The 26462-nt window shown below is 38.0% G+C and overlaps 1 protein-coding gene across 1 annotated transcript; it reads left to right on the forward strand.

Annotated features, from left to right (window-relative positions):
* The first annotated feature begins 20335 nt into the window (after positions 1-20335).
* Positions 20336-21280, forward strand: LOC126015517 (olfactory receptor 2W3-like). The gene has a single exon (XM_049778054.1). The coding sequence runs from the start codon at positions 20336-20338 to the stop codon at positions 21278-21280; it is 945 nt and encodes a 314-aa protein (XP_049634011.1).
* Positions 21281-26462: the final 5182 nt, after the last annotated feature.

Consider the following 26462-nt stretch of genomic DNA (forward strand, 5'->3'; position numbering starts at 1 on the left):
GAAAACAAGGTTCTATAGATATTAGGATTTCTAGAGCAACTGCATATTCTATTAAAAACTTCTTGACAGAGACTGTTGGTTGGAAAACAGTAGAACTAAAGGTTAAACAGTCACTAATAATTGTATAAAGTATCATTGAATAAAAATGTATGATTTTTTAATAAAAGTTTCATTTAGAAAAAAAGGGAGTGAGGGTGAATGCAGAGAGAAGCATCTCCGTTAGGCTCTGAAGGAACCTGAAAGGCTGGGCCAGGCTCAATGTCTTGTGCTTCTTTATGTTCATACCTTGTCCTGCTCCAACAATATGTCTTCATGATACCACCTAACTGTACCTACCCTCTACCCCCTCTTGTTACTTGTGTGGCAGTGGCAGAGACCCTGGTGAGGTATGTGTGACAGAGATGCAACTCCTTAATATGGATTCCTGCCTCCCTTTGACTTGTATTAAAAAAGAAGGATATCACCTTTACTTATTTCTAAGTAGTATTTCTTTGTGTGTGTATATATATATACATATATATACATATATATATCCCACCATCTTTATTTTCATAAAAACAAATCCTCGAACTTTGAATATAAAAGTAAGATTAAGTAGTGGAGCAGAATGGAGACCAAGGAGACTAAAAGTAATTGTAGTACCAAAATGTCTTGGGCAGGGGCCGTAGAGATAGCACAGCAGTAAGGCATCTGCCTTAGACGCAGAAGGATGGTGGTTTGAATCCCAGCATCCCATATGGTCCCCCCGAGCCTGCCAGGAGCGATTTCTGAACATAAAGCCAGGAGTAACCCCTGAGCACTGCCAGGTGTGACCCCAAAACAAAACAAAACAAAAATGTCTTGGGCACTCTGGTGGTGGTGGAAAGCTTACTAGTTCCACACACCTGAATATAAACACTTGTAGTTATTATGTCACATCACAATAAAATAGATGTGATAACTTAAATACCTGGGTGTAAATTGAAGCACCCTTAATCAGTATTTTCTTATTTATTATTGTTTCTTGTTCAATAACTATTTTCTGCATATGTGCTCAGATGATCTATAGACCACCATACTTCATCTTCCCTAATATATCAGAAATGAGGAATATTTTTATATAATTAATCAAAAAACAACAAGAATGTAGCAAGTTCTGAAAAACTAAGTAGAAAGTATTCAATTTTTAAAATCGCAAGTGAATGGGGCTAGAGAGATATAACAGCAAGCAACCAGCCTAGGTTCAATTTGTAGCACCTCAAGTGGTTCCCTGAAGGAGCATCTCTGAATATTACCAGGGGTGACCCCCCAAAATCCCAAAAGTCTCAAGTAGAATGTCCATTGGTGAAGGTGACTTCAAGTATTACCAGAAAAAAAAAATGGGATGAGTAACACTCTGGGAACTAGTCAGTGGAGAAGGCAGCAATGTTATGCATAACAGTCATTCTTGTTTATTGTGCCTTTCTAAGAAACCTCTATAACTTCTCCCATCTCAACAAATCCTATCTATACTATGCCAATAAGACTGGATAACATAATGGCACTCTCATATTTAATCTTAAATATAAATTATACAAAGTAGGCAGGAAACAAGAAAGAGATGTGGAATATAAAGGGAAAAGGAGCAATGTGGAATTTCTGAAGGAAATCCAGTTTTGCTTTCACTGACCCAGGGTGACCCCTACCCAGTAAGGGATGACATACTGCATGTGTAGGTGGAGAGATCTTCACACAGCATAGTTCACACCAGGCTAGGCCAGATGTGTGGAAGGCGTGATCAGAGTTCTGTGTAGTGGAAGACAGCAAGGAAAAGTAGGACAGTCAAGCAGAGGACCTCAGGCAGGCCTTTCCAAGTTCAATCCTGACCTGAAATGCAAAGGTTGAATGAGCAGGTGGAAAGGGAGAATTTATTCTTACTGACTCAGTCTCATAACTTGAATCTTTATAAGATCTGTCCATGTTCAGGATTTTCATTTGCTTGACATATATGCTCTTACCTCTCTAAACCTCACTAAGAGGTTTGTAGTATTTGTTGTAGTATTCCTTCTTTGTATTTAGTTTATTTATTTACCTCTCTTCTTTGTGAGTTGAAAAATAGTCTATAATGCTCAATTTTTCAACAAAACAAACCTTGGATTCATTGATTTGATGTTATGTAGTTGGCATTTATTTCCTTTCCTAATTCTTATTTCATATTTACTATTTCCTGCCTCATTTTCTTATGTCAGGTTATTTTAGGTATATATGTGACATGTTTTCAATGTGATTTCTTCCTTTTCCCCTGAAATAAGATTATATAAACTTATATAAACTCTGAAGCATTTTTCTCTAGTCCATATTTTCTGGCAGGGTGTACTTTCATTGAAATTTATTTCCATTTCTTATCTTTGGAAGCCACAGTTAGTGCTTAGGGACTACCCTGATTTGATGTTTGTTGTCTCTCTCAGCAGTGCTCATAGCACCATGCAATACCAGGGTAAACACTACATCTCCTGCAGGTCAACCAGTTGATCCAGTCCTTTGAGATAGCTTTTAGGCTACTATACCTTTTTTAATTTTTACTAAAATAATTGTTATTTACAAGTTATTAATATTTAAGTTTTAGGCATATAGTTCTTCAACATCAGTTCCAGCACAAGATTCATATTTTCTCCACCAGTGCTTCCATATTCTGTCACCACCACTATCATGCCATCTTGACAGGAATATTACAAAGTTTAGTGGTTGCAGCTTCAATCTCAGGCTTTCAGTATTGTTGAGTCTGTTCTCTAAATAGTCATACTACTCTCTCACTGCTGATGTGAGAAAGTGATATGCTTTTTGGAAAATTGATTTTTCCTCATTGATTCTGAGTTTGTTCAATTGAATGTTGTTTCGTGTCCATACAGATATGGTTTTCCAGATCTGTTTTCTGTTATTTTATAAGCTTTTAGTGGAATTGATCACTCCTCCCAAAAAACAATTTCAGTATACTTTTGTTAATTTGAAGTTCCATGATTTAAAATACAGGTAAAGGAAGGGTTCTTGTGTCCAATGTTCTAAAACACCACCCTCCACCCAAGTGTCTGCTTTCCTCTACCATGTCTAGGGTCCCCTCACAACCACCTCCCACTGCTACCTTGGCAAGTCCAGTTCTGTAAACCAATTCTCAGGTACTATTGTCTTTGTCAATCTGTTATTTCCACTCTCTGTTTCTTTGTGAGAGATGATTCTCTCTGTCCCTCTCCTTCTGGGTGACTTCATTCAGCAGAATTTCTCTCACCCCACTTCCACTCATTATACTTTGAATCATCAAGCAATAATTTAAATGTTATAGGTCACAAGATAGGGTCATTTCTTAAGACTATTCCACCTGCATTTAAGATTAATATGTCCTCATTTGTTTTAGGACAGAATGCATTATAAATATTTATAAAAAACACATTTCATTAAAGTTGCCATTAGGGAAATTGTTTTTCTGCTGAAGTTCTGTCTGGATTAACTGTTACTACTATGAGAAAGACCTAAGAGTTCTTGTTATGTTACTGTCAGTCTCTTTATTTTGTATAATTACTTTATTTAGGCACCATGGTTTACAAAATTGTTCACGATCTGGCATAGAATGTACACACCCTTTACCAGTGCATATTCCCCACCACCAATATCCCCAGTATCCCTCCTACCCACATACTCCCACCTGCCTTTGGGGTAAGTATTTTAATGATCTCTTTCCTTTTTGACACTGTGGTTTGTATTATTGTTAGTGAAGGGGAAATATGCATATCACTTCTTCCCTTTTTAACACCCAGTTCTTGTGCAAAACAATCAATTCCAACTATCATTGTTCTAGTGGACTCTTACCTACTCTAACTGCATTCAGTGGTCTCCATGGCAAGCTTTCTACCATGGACTGGTCCTCCCTATGACCTCTGGATATTATTGCTATGCTCTTTTATTTTTCTTACATGCCACAAATGAGTGAGATTATTCTGCTATCCTTCTCTCACTAAGTCTCTTTCTTTAGATCTGTTCATGTTTGTTTTATACATTTCCTGTATTGATCTGTGCTAGACCCATCTTTGCCTCTTACTAAACTTTTTTGAAACTTTTTGAATTCATGTTCTTTTTTTTTTTAATATAAATTTTTATTTTGATCATAGTGGCTTACATATTGTTGACAATAATATTTTAGGTACATATTTACATAAAATCAGGGGGGATTCCCATCGCCAAATTGTCATCCCTACGCCTCCGTTTCTATCCTACCTCCCTTTTCCTTTTCCCTCACCCCAGGGCGGCTAGAATATGTGGTCCCCTCTGTATCTAACCCACTACTTAGTAGTCTTGCACCTGTTTGGTCCTGATGCCTCCCTTATTTCCCCCCTCTATCTGGAGTCAGGACTAGCTAGTTCAAGTTGCGTGGTTTTGTTTGAAGGAGAAAAAAGCAATAAACTGGGGTAAGAGTCTAATACCCCGAAAATGGGCGGAGTCCTTCTAAAGGCTCTCATCATCACTCTGGGAGATGGAGAAAAAGTAGGTGAAACACTCCACTAGTACCAAAAGAAGTGTCAAATATCCAGTGAGGGCTCCAGCTATATCGATAAGCACCACACAGAGCAGACAAAACAAACAAACGAATTCATGTTCTTTTTAATGTTGTCCTTTCTAATGCTGGATTAATTTAAAAAGCCACTTTCCACCCCTTCCTCTAGATATGATTCTATTTCTAGCTTAACAAAGACCCTTATGGGCTTCATAGATGTTGATGTTTTTCACATAGACAAACTGATTATCAATTGGTGAGTTTGGTTCACTTAGATTTAGGGTGATTATTGCTATATTATACTTTTTTATTTTCTCTTTTTTGCTACCTACTTTTGTGCTTTCTATTTATTGTGATCTTTCCAACACAGAATCCATCCACTTCATAATATATTTCCAATTATTATGGTATGGGCCACATGATTACTCTAGTACTAATGCTGGTTGTGATACATGAATTGTTATGTCACTTTCACCTCCAGAAAAGTGCCCAGACTTACCACTAAGTGGCCTTGTGTTTCTTCATGTTTTATTGTGAAGTAGTTTTTGTCTGACTACAAGAGATTTTTTCAACACTTAATAAGGAGGGGCCTAATGATGATAAATTTCTTCAGCTTATACTTGTTCAAGAACAGCATATTTTACTCCTTATAGCCAGAAAAGATTTTTTCCACTAGTTCTTAAACTTATTTTTATTATCTATTTTTAAAATAATTTTTATTGTGATCAATGTGAATTGCAAGTCTTTCACAGTTATTTTTAAGGTGCATAGTGACAGTGAATTAGGGCCATTTCCACCACCAGTGTTGTTCTCCCTCCACCCCTGTTTCCAGCATGCATCACGTACCACCCCCTATGCCCCCAGACTGTTAGTGTAACAGGTCCCCTTTGTAGCTTTATAGCTTGTTGTAGATTGGGTTATCTTGATTATGTTGTCGTTGACTTTGGGTTTGGTGTTTTCATCTGATTTTTTATTTCTACTCAATGTTCATGTGACTCTTTGCTCCTGGTACCATCCAGTTTTTCCCCCTCAATTTTTGAGGCAGTTATGTGATTCTGTTGGGGAAAAAAAAAGCTGGGAGAAGTCCAGCTGGAAAACTATAAATTTAACTATAAACTACTATAGTTTATATAAGCTATATAGTTTATATTATATAGTTTTTATATATAGTTTATATAGATATATAAACTAGTTTATAGTTTATATAAATATATATAAATATATATATAGTCTATACTATGTAACATATAGTTATATAAACTGTAAACTATAAATTAAAAAAAACAGAAAAGAAAAAACCAAACCAAAACAAGCAATGACAAAAAACCTGAACAGCAATTAAATAAACAACAACAAAACAACAGCACCAAGAAAGAAGAAAGAAAAAAAGGAAGGGAAAAAGAAGGGGAGCTGGCGTGGCAATTTTTTGGCATAGGCACAGTAAATATTGGAAAATTGGGAGATTTCTCTTGGCCTAAGAGATACACGGTTTCTCCATCTTTGAAGCATAATGTCATGATGACAATTATAGGCTCCAGGCATGCTCATTGTCGAACCGCAAGGTCTTTTTATAGTGTCCGGAAACATTCTTCTCAGTTGTGCTTGACAAAATCAGTCCTCTGTAATTAGAGATCTTGGTATTTGCCCCATCCTAGGACAAAGTCCAGGGGAGCTAAAGCACAGTGGTAGAGCATTTGCCTTACACATGGCAGATCCAGGATGGATCTGGTTCGATCCCTGGCATTCCGTATGGTCCCCCTCACCAGGAGCAATTTCTGAGAGCATAGCCAGGAGTAACCCCTGAGCATCACTGGGTGTGACCTTCCCACAAAAAGAGTCTTTCTTTATGGTTTCAGAAGTTCTGCTTCATCGTGGTTGTTGTAGTTGGTCTTCTGTAATTAGTGATCTTGGTTTTTGCATAGATGCTAGGATAAAGCCTGGGGTAGAGTCTTTCCTTATGGTACCAGAAGTACTGCTCGGTTGCTGTTGTCAAAGTCAAACCTCTGGAATTAGAGATCTTGGTTTTGCACAAATCCTAGGCCAAAACCTAGGCTAGGGTCTTTCTTTTTTATCCCAGGAAAAGTTATGCTCAGTCAAGTTGTCAAAATCAGTCTTTAGTTAGTGATCTTGGTTTTTGAATCATAACCAAGAACAGAATGTCTTCTGATTTCATCTTACCATTAGGTGAAGAGGTAGGGCTACCTAATCTTAGATCAATTTATTGCTGTTTCCTCATCATCAGGATGTCATATCCACTGGTGCAACTTGGTGCCAGAGCAATATTAGGAACTCCTGGGGAGGAGAATCTTGGTGTTGTTGCAGGGAACTGTGTTCTGGGGTTTGGGGTTGGATGGTCACTATTCAATTATGCAAGTCTAAGTCGAGTTCCCATAACAAATGTTCAGGATGAGAGGTGCCTCTGTATTATAAAATGTATGGGTTCTTATCCCTAGTAGATAAAAGCATGTTTCTATACATAAGATTTCCCTCTTTTTAGTATGCCTATGCAAAAGGAAATGATGCCATATTAAATTGTTGGTGCCTTTGGGGGTAAGAATGACAGGCTATACAATTTCTGTGCCCTGGTTTTGACCTGAGCTTTTATCCCAAGCAAGACTTTTACTTTTAGAATTTCATACCAAGGAGAATCAAAGCAAGTGAAATAATAACTTAAAAAAAAGAATCACGAAGGCTACCTTTACTTTGTGAAATAAACACACTAAGAGGTATAAACATTGAGGTATTAAACATACAAATAAAATATAGATATCTCCATTAAGTCTTTTGAGCTATTCCTGGGGGAGGGGTGAGACCCAGGGCACATTTTCATACCACACTGTGGTCTTATTGAGTTTGAGAATTGGTTTGCAAGAGTAAGGGATCAGGTAATGTCTTTGAGCTGAGGGTCCTTCTGGAGCTGAATTCGGTAGCATGCAACAGTTTACATTTGGGAGGAGGAACTGAGAAGATCACATATAATGAGTCATCAGGAATGGTGGTTGCAGTTTCTTGTCAGGGCCCCAGATGTGGAGGTTGTCTTTAGGCTTTGGGAGCTTGGTGGTGGTTTATCGGGGCATGAAGTCGGTCTCAGTACCTAATGAGTTGAGAACTGGGGTAAAGAGGGTTAAATAAGTGTGGATAACAGATCACAATTGAGGGGGCAAGAGAATAGAAGGAGTTATGAAGGGGTAAGAGGGATAAAATATAAGAGGGGCTATATACAATATAGACATGTATTGTTTGCAGTATAGGTTAGGCAGACAAACAGGAGTCCATTATATAAAAACTCATGCCCACTTATAGACAGACATTAGAGTTGTTGGAGGCCTGACCCTCACAAATTGGGTCTGAGGACTTAAGAAACAATTGAATTAAGAGAAGATAAATAAATAGCTAAGGTATAGATTTGGAGAGACAGAAAAAAAAGAAGAAAAAGATGAGGAAAAAATAAAGAAGAAATAAGTCAAAAAATTGGGATGGTGCCTCGAGATGGGAAGGTCTTCCAATTTATAGGTGCTTCATCAATCACAGGGATGAACTTTGCTAAATGAAGCTTTCAGGGTTGTATTGTGGCTGAAGCATTTGAGGATAAGTGTAATTTTTACAATAGAGTACTAAGTAATATGATAGGAGCACTATAAGAGGTGTCTACCCAATAAAGTCTCATCGGCCATGTCTTGTGCTTTGAGGTTTCTTTCCTAAAAAGAAATGGTCAACATGGGCTTTATGATATAATAGTAACATATGTTGAATTGGAGAAAAAGAAAGAAGAGAAGGAAAGGAGAAAGAAAAAAGAAGGTAAAAAGAAAAAAAGGAAAAAAGAAAAAAGAGGAAAAGGGATAATAGTAATTTGCATAAATGTACTTTATGAGTGGGACCTATAACATAAGTCTGTGGTGTGCAGTTGTCTTTTCCAGTGGTCTAAATGGTCATATGCTTTAGGTCCTAATAGAATAAATAACCAAAAGGAAATGGGTAAACTGGAGTATTTTATCAAGACATTGTTATGATGAGGAAGGAGTGTATAAGGTATATAGTATGATTGAGCACAGGGTTGCAGAATAAGAGTGTCCTCCATATATCTCCAAGAACCACTGTGGAAAAAGAAACTGAAGTTATCTTTTACCTAATAAAAATTAAGACATTATAATATATTAATAGAAAGCACTGTCACAGGAGTCTCTGGTTTCCAGTCATATTCTGCACCTGGTTCTGTTGATAAATACATTAGAACATTATTATAGACCTTTGTAGTGAGAGGTTGATTGGACACCTTTGCCTCTGAACTACTGTTTCCATTGTTGATGATTTTTTATGTTTTTTTTTTATTTTTATTGTGGCCTAAGTGAATTACAAATCTTTCACAGTAATATTTAAGGTACATCGTGACAATGAATCAGGAGCATTCCCACCACCAGTGATGTCCTCCCTCCACTCCTGTTCCCAGCATGCATCCCATATCTCCCTCCTTTTCCTCCAGAATACTAGTGTAGCTGTTTCCCACTTGTACAGTTTGCAGTGGATTAGGTATAGATTCTGTTGTCGTTGACTTTGAGTTTGATGTTCAGGACTGATCACTTTTTATTTCCACTAAATGTTCATGCGAGTGTCTGGACCTGGTACCATTCATTTCCACTTCCCCTCAATTTATGAGGCTGAATAAGATGATTCAAGCAATATGGTTCTGTTGGAGATATAGGAAAAAGGAAAAGAAGAAAGAAAAAACACTAGGAGAGGTCCTTCTAGGTGTTATAAATATCAATTGGTTTCTTTACATTTGTTTGTTTTTTGTTTTTGTTTTTGTTTGGTATTTGGGCCACACCCGGCGATGCTCAGGGGTTACTCCTGGCTGTCTGCTCAGAAATAGCTCCTGGCAGGCACGGGGAACCATGTGGGACACCGGGATTCGAACCAACCACCTTAGGTCCTGAATCAGCTGCTTGCAAGGCAAACACCACTGTGCTATCTCTCTGGGCCCTCTTTACATTTTAATAGATAGTCCAGGCTTTGTATTTCCCCACTTCTGTTTGGTTTGATCGCTTTTCCTCATTTTACCCTGGTACCTATTGTTTTCAGAGTTCCTACCATTTTGACTGTTGTGTTTCTTCCTGAAGTATTGTATATGTATGTATAAATGGTATGTATTCTAGGTACCTCAAACAAGTGCTATCATTCTGTATTTATCCTTTTTCTGGCTTACTTCACTTAACATAATATTTTCTAGTTCCATCCATGTTGCTGAAAATTTCATGATTGTATCATTTTTTATTGCTATGTAGTATTCTATTCTATTCCTGCTATGTTTATGTACCACATCTTCATGATCCATTTGTTGGACATCTAGGTTGATTACAACTCTTGGCTATTGTGCTGAGTACTGCAATAAATAGTAGTGTGCATACATGTTTTTTGATGAATAACTTTCTATCTTGGAAATAGATAGCCAAGAGTGCAATTGCTGGACCATATGGAAGCTCAATTCTGAATTTACTGAGCACCTTCTATACTGTTTTCCATAGGGATTGGACTAGGCAGTGTTCCCACCAGCAGTAAATGAGAGTGCCTTTCTTGCCACATCCCCATCAACAGAGATTGGTCCTATTATTTTTGATGTGTGCCATCCTCACTGGTGTAAGGTGGTACCTCAGTATTGTCTTGATTTGGATTTACCTAATGATGAGTGATGGTGAACATGTTTTAATGTGCCTATTGACCATCTGTTGGACTTCCTCAGAGAAGTATCTATTTATTTCTTCTCTCCATTTCTCTACAGATTTATTATGTTTTGTGGAGCTAACCTTTCTGAGTGTTTTGTTTATCCTAGATATCAACCTTTATCTGATGTGTTGAGTGCAAATTTTTTCCCATTACATTAGCTGTCTTCTTGTTTTAACTAGTGTCTTTTTTGCCATGCAGAAACTTTTTGGTTTGATGTAGTCCCATTTACTTAGTTTGATGCTTTAGCTCTTGCTATTGGCATTCTATCATCAAATACTTCTTTGAGGTATAAGTCTTGAAATGTTCTGCCTATTTTTACCTCAGTGACCTTTATAGATTTGGTTCTGGTTTCAAGGTCTTTAGTCATTTTGATTAGACTTTTGTGTAAGGTGTGAGGTATGGATCAATCTTTAGTTTATTATAGGTGGTTATACAGCTGTTCCAACACCATTTGTTGAAGACACTGTCTTTGTTCCATTTCAATTTCTTGGGACCTTTGTCAAATATTAATTTTTAGTTAATATATTTATTTAAGCACCATAATTACAAACATGTTTGTAGTTGGGTTTCAGTTATATAAAAGAACACCTCCTTCACAAGTGCAGCATTCCCACCACCAATGCCCCCATCCCCTGCCTGTATTTGAGACAGGCATTCTATTTCTCTCACTCACTACCATTGTCATGATAGTTGTCAGTGTAGTTATTTTTCTAACTGAACTCACTACCCTTTGTGGTAAGCTTCATATCGTGGGCCAGTTCTTTCAGCCCTCATCTCTATCATCTCTGTCTCTATTGTATTTGTAAAAATTTGTAAAAATACTGTCTTTTATTTTTCTTAAAACCCATAAATGAGTGAGACTATTCTGTGTCTATCTCTCTCTGACTTATTTCACTCAGCATAATAGTTTTCATATCCATTTATGTATAGATAAATTTCATGACTTCATTTTTCTGACAGCTCCATAGTATTCCATTGTGTATTAGTTGGCCATATACTTGGGGATATGTCACTGGATATTCTATTCTGACCAATTGGTCTGCAATTCTGTCTTTATTCCAGTACCATGCCATTTTGATCACTATGGCTTCATACTAGAGCTTCAGGTTTTTCAACAAGAATTTGATTTGGCTAATGTGGTTTTGCTTTTTCTTTCTTTCTTTCTTTCTTTCTTTCTTTCTTTCTTTCTTTCTTTCTTTCTTTCTTTCTTTCTTTCTTTCTTTCTTTCTTTCTTTCTTTCTTTCTTTCTTTCTTTCTTTCTTTCTTTTGTTTTTTTTGTGGCTCCATACAAATTTTATAAATGATTTTCTAAATCCTTAAAAATGATGCCTGAAATTGGATAGGGATTGCATTGAATTTATATAGTAGCTTAGGTAGGGTATTCATTTTGATTATGTTGATTCTGCCAGAAAGGATTTTTGTAGGATAGTGTATTACTATTACTAACTAGCAGTTTTTCCCTTGTTTTAAATATTTCTGTGCTATTTTTTTGTTTTATTTTTCTGGGTCACACCCACTGTGCTTAGGGGTTACTCTGCACTTAGAAATTACTCCTGTCTTGGGGGACCTTATGGGATATCGGGAATCAAACCTGCCACCATCCTGGGTCAGCCTTGTGCAAGGCAAAAGCCCTACCACCGTGCTACCAATCTGGCCCCTTTCGGTCTGATTTTTGCAGAGAAGCTTATGTCCTTACTGTGTTCTCCCTAGTTTACTTCAAGATTCTTTGTCTTGAATACTTTGTTTTTTTGTGTTGTTTCATTTTGAGGCCACAACTGGCAGTAATCACTACTGGCTCTGAGCTCATAAATTATCTTGTTGGTTTTTTATGGGTTTTTTTTTTTCCCTGGGTCCCTGGGACTCCAATGCTTCTTATGTGTTTCTATTGAATTTATCCTGAAGTTCTATTGTTGTCTGTTTGTTTGTTCTGAGAATATTTTCCACCACTAGTTTGTTTATTTTAAGGTTCTTTTCCAACCTCTCTGTCCTATGGAGATGTTAAGCAGTTCATTTCCAGCTCACTGAGTCTGTACTCAGCAACTTTTTCTCTGCTGGTGAGACCTTCCAGTGAGTTTTTCATTTTCCCTACCAAGTTTTTCAGTCCTATTATTTCATTTTGGGGTTTTCTCATTTCTAGTCTCATATCCTCTTGAGTAGTTTTTGTAGTTTGGTCTGTTGTTTCGATGGTTTGTTCGATGGTTTCTTTCAGTTCCTTGAACATCCTCCATATTTTCTCTCTCAAGCCATTATTGGAGAGGTTTCATAGATGATCAGTATTTTTAGGGTCATCAGAGGTACCATCTTAATTCTCTAAGCCTAGTGGGGTTCTGCATAATTTCCTCACTGTGACATTTGTAGTGTGGTGTTATTTATATGTTGTGCCAGAGCTTGTTGATTAGAAGAAATGTGGGCAATGGGGCAAAGTGGAGCAGCCATGTTCTCTCCACACTGGTCCAGTTTTGTCCCTTTCTGGGTAGGGCCACACTCACCTCACAGAGTGGGGCTGTGGTCCCTCATGCAATTGGTCTGGTTTTATTCCTTCCTTGATGGGCCTGTGCTTAACTAGAGCTGATCCTATAGAAGGTAAAGTAGAGCCTCATTTCACTGGTCTGGTTTCATCACTTCCTGGGTGGGGTATACTCACCTTAGAGTGACAGTCCTTTTACAGTTGGAGCAGGATATCTGAACAAATATATCACTGATGAGGAATTAAAATGGTATTAAAAAACTACCCAAAAACAAAAGCCCAGGCCAAGATAGATTCACTAATGATTTCTTTCAATCCTTTAAAGAGGACCTGTTGCCATTCCTTCTTAGGCTCTTCAAAAAAAACTGAAGAAATAAAACTACTCAAATAGTTTTTATGAAGCTAATGTAACCCTAATATTAAAAGCAAACACATCACAAAAAGAGAGAGCTACAATATTCCTGATGAACACAGATACAAAGATTCTCAACAAAATACAGGCAAATCCAACAGCATAAAAAGAAAGTCATACACTATGACCAGGTAAGATCCATTACAGAGATGCAAGGATGGTTTAACTATGCAAGTCAAATGGTATAAAACAACATATCAATAAAAGAAAAATTAAAAATGATATGATAATATCAATAGATGTGAAGAGAGCATTTGGCAAGGTCCAATACTAATCATGATAAAAACTCTCAATAAGATGGTAATAGAAAGAACTTTTCTCTATATCAGGGGTGGTGAACAAGTTCGACACAAAGAGCCAAAATTTTAAACTGTGAGAGTCAGATAGCCACACCACGCAGTGACCTGCCAAAACAAACACTCACACAAAAGCATATAATTTTAACAATAATCTATTAAACACATATTGCATTTTGCCATTTTGAGTGAGGGTAAAAATCCTGCAGTGAGATGAGGGTGAGGTGTGTGTTGCGTCCTCCACACTAAGACCTAACGGCAAGATGTGACACCACATGTGACACACAGGTCCCCCCCACTCGCTGGCCCGTGCAGTTGTTTCCGAGGGATGGGAGACGGGACTCTGCTCTCGGAGATCTCTCCTCAGAAGTCCCTCCTCAGAAGCAGCAGAACAAAATCCAAACTTGGCAAAGAGCCACAGCATACAAAATCATGATAAGAGGCAAAGAGCCACATTCATTTTGGCCGGGAGCCGCATGTGGCTCAAGAGCCACATGTTCGCCACCCTGCTCTATATAGTCAAGGCCATATACCACAAGCCTATGACAAACATTATACTCAATGGGTAAAAATAAAAGCCTTTTCTTTAAGATCTGGCATGATATATGGTTGCCCCTCTTGACACTTCTAGGCAATATAGTACTGGAAGTACTTGCCATAGCAATTAGGATAGAAAAAGATATCAAGGACATTCAGATAGGAAAGGAAGAAGTCAAGTTCTTACTGTTTGCAGTTGACATGATACTATATTTAGAAAATCCTAAAGACTCTACCAAAATGCTTTTAGAAACAATAGATTCATATAGAAAGTGTGCAGGCTATAAAATTAACATGCAAAAATCCATGACTTTTCTATATACAAATAATGAGAGAAAAGAAAAATCCCATTCATATGGTGCCTCAGAATATAAAGTACCTCAAAGTTAAATTCTAAAAAGGTGAAAGACATACAAATAAAACTACTAGCACTGCTTCAAGAAATAAAAGAGGGAGAAAGGACATGGAGATACAACCCTGCTGATGGATTAGGAGGACTAACATCATTAAAATGATCATACTTCCCAAAGCATTGAGCATATTTAATGCAATCCCTATAAAATTACCATGACATTTTTCAAAGAAATGGATCAGATACTACTGATGCTACTATAAAGATTCTACTATAAAGCAGTAGTCATTAAAATAGCATGTAATTGGAATAAAGACAGATTCTCAGATCAATGAAATAGACTTGTATACCTGGAGATGGGTCCACAGGTTTACAAACAATTACTTTTTGATAAAAAAAAAGGCAAGAAATACAAGTTAGAATAAGAAAGGCCTCTTCAACAAATGGTGCTGAAAAAAACTGGTCAACTACATGCAAAAAATGAACTCAGACTTCTTAACACCTTGCACAAAGACCAAATCAAAATGGATTAAAAATCTTAAAAGCAGAACTGAACCATAAGTTACATAGAGGAAAACATAGGCAGAGCACTTCATAACATTGAAGCATCTTCAAGGATTAAACACCACTGGCCAACCAAGTGGAAGCAAAGATAAACAAATAGGACTACATTAAACCGAAAAGTTTATGAACTTCAAAGGAAATAGTGACTAGGATACGATGACTACCCATGTATTGGGAGAACCTGTTCACCCATCACATAAGGAGTTCATATCTAAGCCACACAAAGCAGTGATTTAACTTTACAAAAAAAAAAAAAAACATCAAAAATGGAGAAAAGAAAAGCACAAACATTTCCTCAAAGAAAAAATACAGATGATGAATAGGTACATAAAAAGATGCTCCACATCAGTAATTATCAGGGAGATGCAAACCAAAATAACAATGAGACATCACACACCACAGACACTACCACACATATCACACACACACACACACACACACACACACACACACACACACACACACACACCCCAGTGCTGGCATGAATGCTGGCAGAAAGTGACTCTCATACACTGCTGGTAGGAGTGCAGACTAGTTCAACCTTTTTGGAAAATAATTGAAGGGGGGGTTGGGCCACACCCAGTGATGCTCAGGAGTTACTCCTGGTTATGCGCTCAGAAATTGCTCCTGGCTTGGGGAACCACATGGGATGTCAGGGATCGAACCGTGGTCTACCTAGGCTAGTGTGGGCAAGGCAGACACCTTACTGCTTGTGCTACCGCTTCGACTGCTGGATAATAATAATGACATTCTTCAAAGCGCTAGAAATTGAGCTTCCATATGTTCCATTAAGACCACTCATAGAGATATATTGTATGAACACAAAAACACAATACAAAAATGCCCTCTGTACTCCTATATTCAGCCCTACACTATTTACAATAGCCAAAATATAGAAACAACCTTGGTGTCTGAAAAATAATTGAGTGGCTAAAGAAACTGTAATACAACTACACAATGGAATACTATGCAGCTGTTAGAAAAAAATGAAGTCATGAAAATTTTTATACATGTATGGACATAAAGATTATTATGCTGAATAAAATGAGCCAGAGGGAAAGGGATAGACATAGAATAATCTCACTCATTTGTAGGAGATAAGGAAAACGAGAAATTGTTGGTAATAATATCTAGCAACAATCCAGGCTAGGGTATAAAGTCTGCCACAAAGAGCAGTGAGTGCAGTTAGAGTAGAGACATATCTACTAGAACAATGACAGTTGGAAATGATTTTTCTGGACAAGAATTCAGAGCTGAAGGGGGAGAAAGTGACATGGAAGGCACCCCTCCATTAACAATAGTGCAAACCACAATGCCAAAAAGGAAAGAGAGAGAGAATGAGTGAGAGAGAAGCAAATTGCCTGCTCTAGAGACAGGTAGGGTAGGTGGATGGGTGGTGGAAGGGAACCAGGAGATATTGGAAGCAGAAAGGGTGCACTGGTGAAGGATGGTGTGCATGAAACTCAACAATAAACAATTTTGTAATCATAGTGCTTAAATAAAGCAGTTAAAAATAAAATATAATTTTATTGTATATTCAAAAAAGAAATAAAATCAGAGGAGGGAGATCTGGGAAATTGGTGGTGGGAATATTGCACTATTGAAGGGGGGTGTTCTTTACATGACTGTAATCATACAACTATAATCATGTTTGTAATCACGGTGTTTAAATAAAGATATTAAAAAAAGAAAGAAAGAAATCATGACCCGTTAGTATACAACAGCAATTGTGCAAAAGAATTTTAGTGGGACCACAAAGAATGACTGAGGGGTTGGGCAACTTAGTATGCCTGAAGACCAGAGTTGGTCTTATCCAGAAAACTTCAGGGGTAAGGTCTCCTTGTATTTAGGCCAAGGCTGTTCCTTTCCATTTTCCCCATATTTTGCTGGGCCTATGCAATCAACAATTGCCATTCTCACACCTTTTACTGTATTTCTTTATATCTTATCTTCAACAACCAAAAAAAAAAAAAGAGGGGCCGGAGAGATAGCATGGAGGTAAGGCGTTTGTCTTGCATGCAGAAGGACAGTGATTCAAATCCCGATATCCCATGTGGTCCCTGAGCCTGCCAGGAGCGATTTCTAAGCTTAGAACCAGGAGTAGCCCCTGAGTGCTTAGTAAACCTTCTGCTAGTGTTTTGATGAGTGCATTGATGATTCAATAATTTTCAAAAATATAAATGCTACTGACCTTTTTCTTCTTTACTTTCTCTTCCATCTCTTTAGTTTTACTTTCTATTTTCTATCTTTTAATAACTTTGCTTTTGGTCATCTTGAAACAAATGTATTATGATCAGTTATGTCAACTATGTGATGCATTTTCTTTAAATAAATTTAATAATAAAAAGTTTATTTTATATTTATTTAAGCACCATGGCCACAAAATTGCTTATGATTGAGTTTCATACAATGTACACCACTTTTCACCAGTGCACATTTCTGGTCACCGATGTCCCAGTTCCCCCTGCCCCCTCCTTGCATGCCATTAGGACAAATATTTTACTTCTCTCCCCCCCCCCCGCCTTAACACTGTTGTTTGCACTATTGTTAATGAAGGAGTACCATGCATATCACCTTATCCCCTTTGAGCACCCAATTCGTGTCCAATGACCAGTTCCAACTATCATTGTCATAATGAACCTTTCTCTATCCTAATCTTATTCCATGCTTCCACACTCTTCAGTAGTGTGAAAGGTTTGATTAAATTTCAGTGGTGTTTTAGAAGCTTTATACTTTTATTTTAGGCAAATACTCTTCCTCGAACTATACCCTCAGCCCCTGCTTCCTAGACTTTTGTGGGTTTTTTTTCAGGCTGAATCATCATGAGATACACAAATTTGTTGATGGTTGAGTTTCAGTTATAAAGTGTTCCAACACCCATTCTCTTCACCAGTGTATCCCATCAGTAATGTTCCCAGTTTTCTTCCCCCACTGACTCCAGCCTGTCTCTACGGCAAACACTATCTTCTCTCTCTCTCTTTCTTTCCCTCTCCATCTATTTAATTCCCTTTTTTCAGTTAGGCATTGTGGTTTTCAATACTGTTACTGAAAGGATACCATGTATATCACTTTATATTATATAATATATGCATATAATATTTATGCATATCACTTTCAGCACCCAGTTCTTGTTCAGAGTGATCTGTTCCTCACTATTGCCATAATGGTCATAATTGTCATAATGTCACTGTCTTAACTGCATCCTCCTCTTCCTCGTGGCAAGTCTTACCAACGCTCAGTTCTCCTGGCCACCCTATGTATTGTCCTTGGTTATTATTCTAATACTATGTTTTTTTATATCCTGCAGATGGTGCAATTATTTTGTTTCTGCCCCTCTGACTTTTCATGTATATCCATGTAAAAGCAAATTTCATGGCTTTATTTTTCCTAATAGTTTGTAGTATTCCATTGTAAATGCACCGTAGTTTCTTTATCCATGTCCCTCTAGACTTTTCATGTATATCTGTGTAAAAGAAAATTTGAAGGCTTCATTTTCCCTATGGGGTGTGTAGTATTTCATTATAGATGCACCATAGGTTCTTTATCCATTTATGTATTCTGGAACACTTTGATTATTTCAGATACTGGCTATTATGAACAGTGCTACAGTGAACATAGGAGTGCAGAGGCCATTTTTCCATTGTGTTTCTGAGCCCCTAAAATTTATTATCAGGGTCAGTGTTGCTAGGTCAAATGGAAGCTCAATTTCCAGTTTTTTCAGAAATGTCCACATTGTTATTTTAAAAAAGCTGGATCGTCTACTTTCCCATTAGTAGTGCATGAGAATCCTACTTAAACTTCTTGGGACATAGGACAGTCCAGTAGAAATTCGGTTTACTGAACAAAAGTGGTGTCTTCATTTCATTCATAAGAATAAGTCCTTATAATAAGCAATATATCATAATGGTTCTCAATTTTTGTTTGGACGCTCTGGGATTGGAGATTCAGAGGACTTATGCCAAGAGCACACAATGGTATGTACTAATGAGCCCAGTGGAGTCAGAAATTGACTCAGGTCTGGGCCAGTGTTGGACCCAACCACAGAGTCCCTCCCCAACCTCCTCCTGAGGCTGCTCCAGGCTCATTGACACAGTCCCTGCCCTCAAATAGGGGCCATGGGCAGAGAACAACAGACTACAGAAGATAACATCTTCTGCTCACCTTTCTGTGGGATCCACATCCATACCTGTGTGCAGCACTTCTGTGAACCCAGGCACTATACCAGCCCCCATGCACTTCCTAGCTGTCTGCATCTTCTTTGTCCTGCTTGGAGTGACACCTAGCAGCACCAGAGTGACAATGTGAGTAGACTGTGGGTTTGGAAACATGAGTCCTAGGCCTGCTCTCTGGGGTTAGGATCAGAAGTGATGAGCCATATGAGGGACTTGGGGTGGGAAGAAAGGCACATCCTTGGAAAAGGAAAGAGAGAAGAATGGATGTGCCAATACAGTATCCACAGACACATCACAACCAGTGCTACTCTTGGGGCAAAGGGACACACTGGCTAGCACAAATGTTCCTAAGAGTTAGCTCTGGAAAGCACAGAACAGCAAGAGTCAGAATACAAATAATATTGCTAGTTCCCACCAGTCTGGAGCAGCCTGCATGAAGTAGCCATTTTCCCCACTCCCAGCCAGAGAGCATCTTCAAGAGGAGGCTGAATTCAAGTTTGAACCCGATTTAAATTCACATAATTTCACATTCCCATTAGATTTATGTCCTCATTCTGACTTCTTTCTATTTCCTAAACTTCCACGAAGTTGTACAACAGTGTGTTATAAATCTTGATGGTGCTATAGTGACTAAAATTTTAATTCACTGTTTTCCCTCCTTTCTCAAATTTTTTCCACGTTTCCATGTCTTCACTGTGAAAGATGATTGATTATGATGATGTTACAAGTCTCCATGAAATGGAATAACAATAAAAAAGGATATATTAACAGATTCAGAAAAGGAAAATAATATAATGGCAATGTATGCAAAGCTTCATTAAACTATACACACGTATGTATACCTATTGTATATTAAATAATCATAATTGTTGAATAGTACTTAATAATGAAGGAAGAAGGGGAAATAAAGCCCAATATGACTCCAGCTCATCCTCTCGGGTAAGTTTTATGAACTGGAGTATCCTAAATATTTTTTCTATTTTAAAAATATGCATATAGTTGGAAATTCTGGCAATAAAATGCACTCAATGCACATCACAATACATTCAAATTTGGCTTCCACTTTGTTAAAATCAATATAATTTGGAAGATAATTACAGAGAAGGAGACATAGATATGCGTAACTTTATTTAGCACTTGAATATACAGTTTATACCTTGTCAGAGTTTGTAAAATCACTAGAGTTGGGGACAAGAAAATGATCTTCCTTGTCACTATTTCTGAGTGATCGAGGACATAGGAAAGATACAGATGACCATCTGGGCCCAGTGCAGATGCCCCTTACAGAGTACTGACATTTATCTTCAGGTGCAGGGATGGATGGAACCAATGACAGCTCCCAGGAACGTTTCATCCTTTTGGGGTTTTCTAACCATCCCCATCTGGAGAGGATCCTCTTTGTGGTCATCTTGGTTGCTTATCTTCTGACCCTTGTGGGCAACACCACCATTATCCTGGTGTCCCGGCTGGACCCACATCTCCAGACGCCCATGTACTTCTTCCTTACCCACCTGTCTTTCCTGGATCTCTGCTTCACCACCAGCTCCATCCCGCAGCTGCTCTATAATCTCCATGGACATGACAAGACCATCAGCTACATAGGCTGTGCCATCCAGCTTTCCCTCTTCCTAGGCCTGGGTACAGTGGAGTGCTTGCTGCTGGCAGTCATGGCCTATGACCGCTTTGTGGCAGTGTGCAAGCCCCTGCACTACATGGTGATCATAAACCCACGGCTCTGCCTGGGCTTAGTGTTGATGGCCTGGGGCTCTGGGGTGGCCAACTCCTTAGTCATGCCCTCTATTACAATGCACCTTCCCCGCTGCGGACACCACAAAATAAATCACTTTTTGTGTGAATTACCAGCTCTCATCCGCATAGCATGTGTCAACACAGCAGCTGTTGAGGATACTGTCTTTGTCCTCTCAGTGATCATTGTGTTGTCTCCCCTGATTTTCATCCTCATCTCCTACTGCTGTATCGTGAGGGCTGTATTGCAAATTCGATCAGGATCAGGCTTAAAGAAAGTCTTCAACACTTGTGGCTCCCATCTCACAGTGGTCTCTCTTTTCTATGGAAACATCATCTACATGTACATGCAGCCTGGAAACAACTCGGCTCAGGAGCAGGGCAAGTTTCTCACCCTCTTCTACAGCATAGTCACGCCTCTTCTGAATCCCCTGATTTATACTCTCAGGAACAAGGAAGTAAAGGGGGCTCTGAGAAGGCTATTCTTGCATGACAAAGAGACAAGAAAAGGATGAGTGTAAATGGAGAGGTGCATTTCCATGGGCTGCAACAGCTCTGAAAAGGTTGGGTTATTCCCAATGACTTGTGTTTCCAGCATTGCTGTCTTGTTCTGCACTTTGATAGATTGTGTCATGTCTAATATTAGAAATATAAAAAGAAATTCTACTTGTTTTCTCCTATATTTGGTTTCCTACTTTTCAGCTTTAAGTAAATTTTTGAGAATCCAGGTGAATACAAATAAATCCAAATACAAAAATGATTTTGAATTAACTCATATTTTGAAGCTAATGTGAAAAAACTGAAAATTTAATGGAATAACATCTAGAAAGAATTAATTAATAGCAGGTATTGAAATCTTGTTTTATTTTTTTAAAGAAAGTCAAAATACCAAATTATTTTCAAATACTAGTGAAATTAAAGCAAATAAATCCTTATATGTATAATTATCCCAATACTTAATCTTGCTTTTTAATATGCAGCAAGGAAATTATTGCATCTTGCAATGAGGTCATGAAGCCATTGTCAAAAGTTTTATTAAGCACTTTCTGCTAGTTGATCATTTTGCTACTTATTTTGTTTCTGAATATTAGATGGCTTCAAATGCACATTGGTGTCTATATTGGTGTGTTCCTACAGGGATGAAAGTATTTTAAACATTGGAGTTGTTCCTCAGTTGCAAATATACTCATGTGGTCCAGAAGCTCCAAGCACTATTGCTGATACTGCAGCATTTGTGGGGGCATGTTTTTAGCTGCTAGGTTATCCAGAAGTATAAGAATGTGGGAGAGGATGCTAAACTCTCTAAAAAGTCCTGAAGAAGTTGACCCAAATAACAGCATACCTGGAGTTTTGATCAGATTGGTGTCTCTGCAGAAAGTAATATAGAAGTGGTGCAGCAGGATCATTGACAAAGCAACAATTGTGTGATAGGTGCAGCTGGCATTGCGTTGGCAGGGTGGGGGCTTGGCTCACCCTCTCCTCCTGAGATTTCAGATTTTAGCTGTGCAGCTGGTGTACCCATAATTTTTATGTCTTAGATTACGTTTATTTCTATAGTAAATTGAATGTATGAAGCTGGCCAAATGCAGACATAGTGACTGCATTCATGGGGTTTCTTGATAGTCTTTTTTATCCTCTCTATTTCCTTACTTAGTACCTCAGAATAAAATATATTTTTACTTCCAAAAAAAAAGAATAAATTAAACAGAGATGTCAGAAGTATACTTAGCTAATATTAAAATGATTTTCTTTCCTGTGCTAAATGGAGAAGGCTTTCGTGAACTGTTTGCTCACATCTGGTATAGTAAAATGTTGCTCTTTACTTTCTCTGGTAACCTGCATAGAGAATATAAACTTTTGTTTTAACAAAAATAATTTCAGGACTTTAACTTACTTAAGTAACTTTCTCTTCTAATATTAAAAAGTTAAGTTTATGAAAAAAAACTGTAGAACATTCATTTATTGTTTGTGAAGTATTTATTGTCCTTTTGGATATAGTTAAGTGCTGCAGGCAGCTTCCATCCTACATCGTCAGTGGGATTTTAATGAATCCACTTCAGGGACATTGGGTTGTACAGTTGGCAAAATATGAAATATGAAATAATGAAACCACACACAAGTATGTGGGGTCAACATATCTTCTGGCAGGAGTGAGACAAGTTTAGTCTTTAAGCAGAGGGCTTTATAAGGGTCAAAGCCAGTCATAGGTACGCTTACAATCACAAAGCAAAGCAAAGTTTAACCGTAGACAATGCTTAAGCTATGGGTGTGAGCTGTAAGAATTTTGAGTTGCAAAGGATAAGGTCACAACCCAGGGCAGCTTTTAACAACTAACTTTAAATGCAAAATAAGGGATATTAAAAAGTAGAAAAAAATCTAGGAATGTGGTCCCCACCAGGGTGAGCTCTATTGTTTTAGAGGTCAAGGAAGGAGCCAAATCCCCTAAGGTGCAGTTCCCATTTTCTGAGTTGGGTCAACAGCCCAGAATCTGTACTATGGCTATGCCCTTGACCACCAGACACTGAGGTTGCAAGGACATATTTGAAAAAGAGAAAAAATATTATCTTTGATTTTGGTGCTAAATATTATACAGAAAAGAGTTTCTCTTAGTAATCTTTGGTGCTGGGGTTTCTGAAAAGAATTTGATTGAGGCCATATTTTTGCCTGAGATTTTACAAAGGAGAGATAGACAAATGATGACAGAAAATGTAATACCAAGAATAGATTTATCTCTTCAGGAATTCCTCAACTATCCACGCAGGGGAAGAAGCGTCCACAGTGGGCCTTTTGAGGAACCCTGGGGGGTTATTTCATTTCTCCAAACCAGAAAAATCAGGGGATGCATATGGTGTGCCTCCTGAGTTCCCCTAAGTTTATGCATGCTGTGGCGCTTAAGCACTCTCCCATAGTAATTGATAACTCACTTTCATTATTTCAAACACTTTTCTATCAAAATAACCTAAAACCAAATTATAAATGAAATATTCCCAGGGTCAGGCAAGTGTGTATGAAGAGAAATTCATATATATGTACACCCTCTTCTTATACTCAGCACAATTATACATTTTAATTTATTGATCTAGAAAACACATTCTATACAGACTTGACAAAAGTGAGATATTCTAGGAAAGTAGTGAGCCTGACAATAGCAAACTGTGGCTTAGATTAGCTGTAGCACAGGTAAGTTGGCCATAGTGGGCTACTGACTATTTGAATTACATGTATCTACAGACTTTACTGACATAGTTTCTTCAATAAATTTCTATTTCTTATTTATAATTTTTATTATCTTAAGCACCATAATTTTAGTACAATGAAGGATAAAGTTTTATTCATACAACATTCCAATACTATGCCACCCCCAAATTTCAAACCCTGATCTGTTGTCCATTTCCACCATGGTCAGCTCAGTTCTTTAGGATAGTTCTCATATAACTAATATATGAAAGAAATCATTCTATATCTGTCATAAAACTTTTCTAAATGTTTTTTCAGGGTCTAAGGATGTTTCACCTGCCTTGCACATGTGAACTTCTGGGTTCAATTTCACATACAAGCACATACACACAACATGCATAGGAGTAATTTTATTTGAAAAAGAAGTTCACCAATAAGAAAGCATTACAGCAAAAAAGTAAAGGAGGGAATTTTATTTTATTATCTGTCAAACTGGTAAGTTCTTTAATGAGAGTCAATAAAGGAGCACAGTGTCAGAAACTCGGTAGCGGGGCTGGAGAGATAGCAGGGAGGGAAGGCATTTGCCTCGCATGCAGGTCAGTGGTTCCAATCCCGGCATCCCATATGGTCCCCCAAGCCTGCCAGGAGCGATTTCTGAGCGCAGAGCCAGGAGTAACCCCTGAGCACTGCCGGGTGTGACTCAAAAAAAAAAAAAACAAACAAGAGAGAGAGAGAGAGAGAGAGAGAGAAGAAAAAGAAAAGAAAAGAAAAGAAAAGAAAAGAAAAGAAACTTGGTAGCTTGATCTAAGTTATATCATTATTTAAAAGTTTAAATTCAATGTGAAAGGGATTTTATTTTGGCATTTGTACAAAGAAACAACACACTCACGATAAGTAGTGATTTCACCATTCACAGAGACCCACTTTGTCCTAAGGAGAAAGAGCATGTAGGCAGCCCTGCTCATAAATGAGCCTTAGCTCTATGAGCAGATGAGTATCTCCCAAATGCATGGGAGTTTTGAGTCTTCGCCATCATATAGCATCATCCTCACTTTCTCAATTCCTTTCCTGAGATGAACAGTAAAATCCACATCCTGTGTATTTTATGCCAGTTACTCTCTAGCATTGCAAAATATAATTTAACAACAATAATACCATGCCAATAATTCATCTTACACATACATTATACAAAGTGCATGGGAGAGAAGAGGACATCAAACATAAAGGGAAGATGAGCAAAGTAGAAGTTATGGATGAAGACGTCCATTTTTGGTATTGTTTTTTGGGTTATACCTGACGGTTCTAAGGGGTTACTACTTGCTCTGCTCTCAGAAATGATTCCTGGCAGGTGCAGGGGGTCATATGGATTGCTGGTGATTGAACCCAGGTCAGTCACATGCAAGGCAAATGCCCTACCTTCCTTTTTATCACAACAGAGTCAGGGTGTGCCAGAGCAGGACAGATGTGTGGAAAGTGTGAACAGGCCCTCAGACTGTCTGTGCATTGATAGTACAAAGTGAAGTACAGGGAACCAAGTTAGAGAGAACCTCAAGCAGATCACTGTAAGTGGGATGCTGACCTGAGTGAAAGAAGGTGAATGTGAAGCTAGAAATGGAAGAATAGTGCAGTTCAATAAAGATTCTGGACATCCAACTAATGACCATTGAGAACAACTCAGAGATGGCTAAGGATCAAGTGGCAAAAGCGTGTCAGAGCTTTTGGATCAATTCAGAGGTGACAGTGGTTCTGAGAAACAGACCCTTCTTACGTTTGAAGGAAAATAAAGTAATAGTTTCTGTTGAATAAGCTATTATGTGAAAGAGAAAGAAAATTCATGAGTAGATCCAAGCTTGAACACACCTAAATGGTCTGACAAATAAATCGATAGATGAGGCAGACAATAGGCTAGAAACAACAAATTTGTTTATGTCAAGAAGAATTCAAAATGTGCAAATGTCAGATAAGCTAATGAATAAGCAGATAAGATGAGAAAATTCTGGGTTGGAGAAGTGCACTTGGATCATAATATTATGAAAATGATGAAATAAAAGCACTGAGCCATACCAACAGCACACAGTGAGTGAGCAGAGTAAGGTAGAGGGTTGAGTCCTCCATGAATGATGAGTGAGAGGTGGGGGAGGGCAGAAAAGTAGACTGAAAGGATTAAAAGAAGGAGCCAAAGAAGTTGATAGAAACCTCTGACAATAAAAGGGAGATTCCAGAACTCAGGAATTTTTAGTACTACAGAAGTCTTTGAAGATGACTCCTAAAGACTATCTATACAGTAAAGGTCCCTGGAAGGTAAACGTAGGTTATGTAAGGACACTGATTCTTTTTTTTAAATTTATTTAAACACCTTAATTACATACATGATTGTGTTTGGGTTTCAGTCATGTAAAGAACACCACCCATCACCAGTGCAACATTCCCATCACCAATGTCCCAAGTCTCCCTTCGCCCCACCCGACCCCCGCCTGTACTCTAGACAGGCTCTCCATTTTCCTCATACATTCTCATTAT

This window comes from Suncus etruscus, chromosome 8, assembly GCF_024139225.1.
Source record: "Suncus etruscus isolate mSunEtr1 chromosome 8, mSunEtr1.pri.cur, whole genome shotgun sequence".
Classification (NCBI taxonomy): domain Eukaryota; kingdom Metazoa; phylum Chordata; class Mammalia; order Eulipotyphla; family Soricidae; genus Suncus; species Suncus etruscus.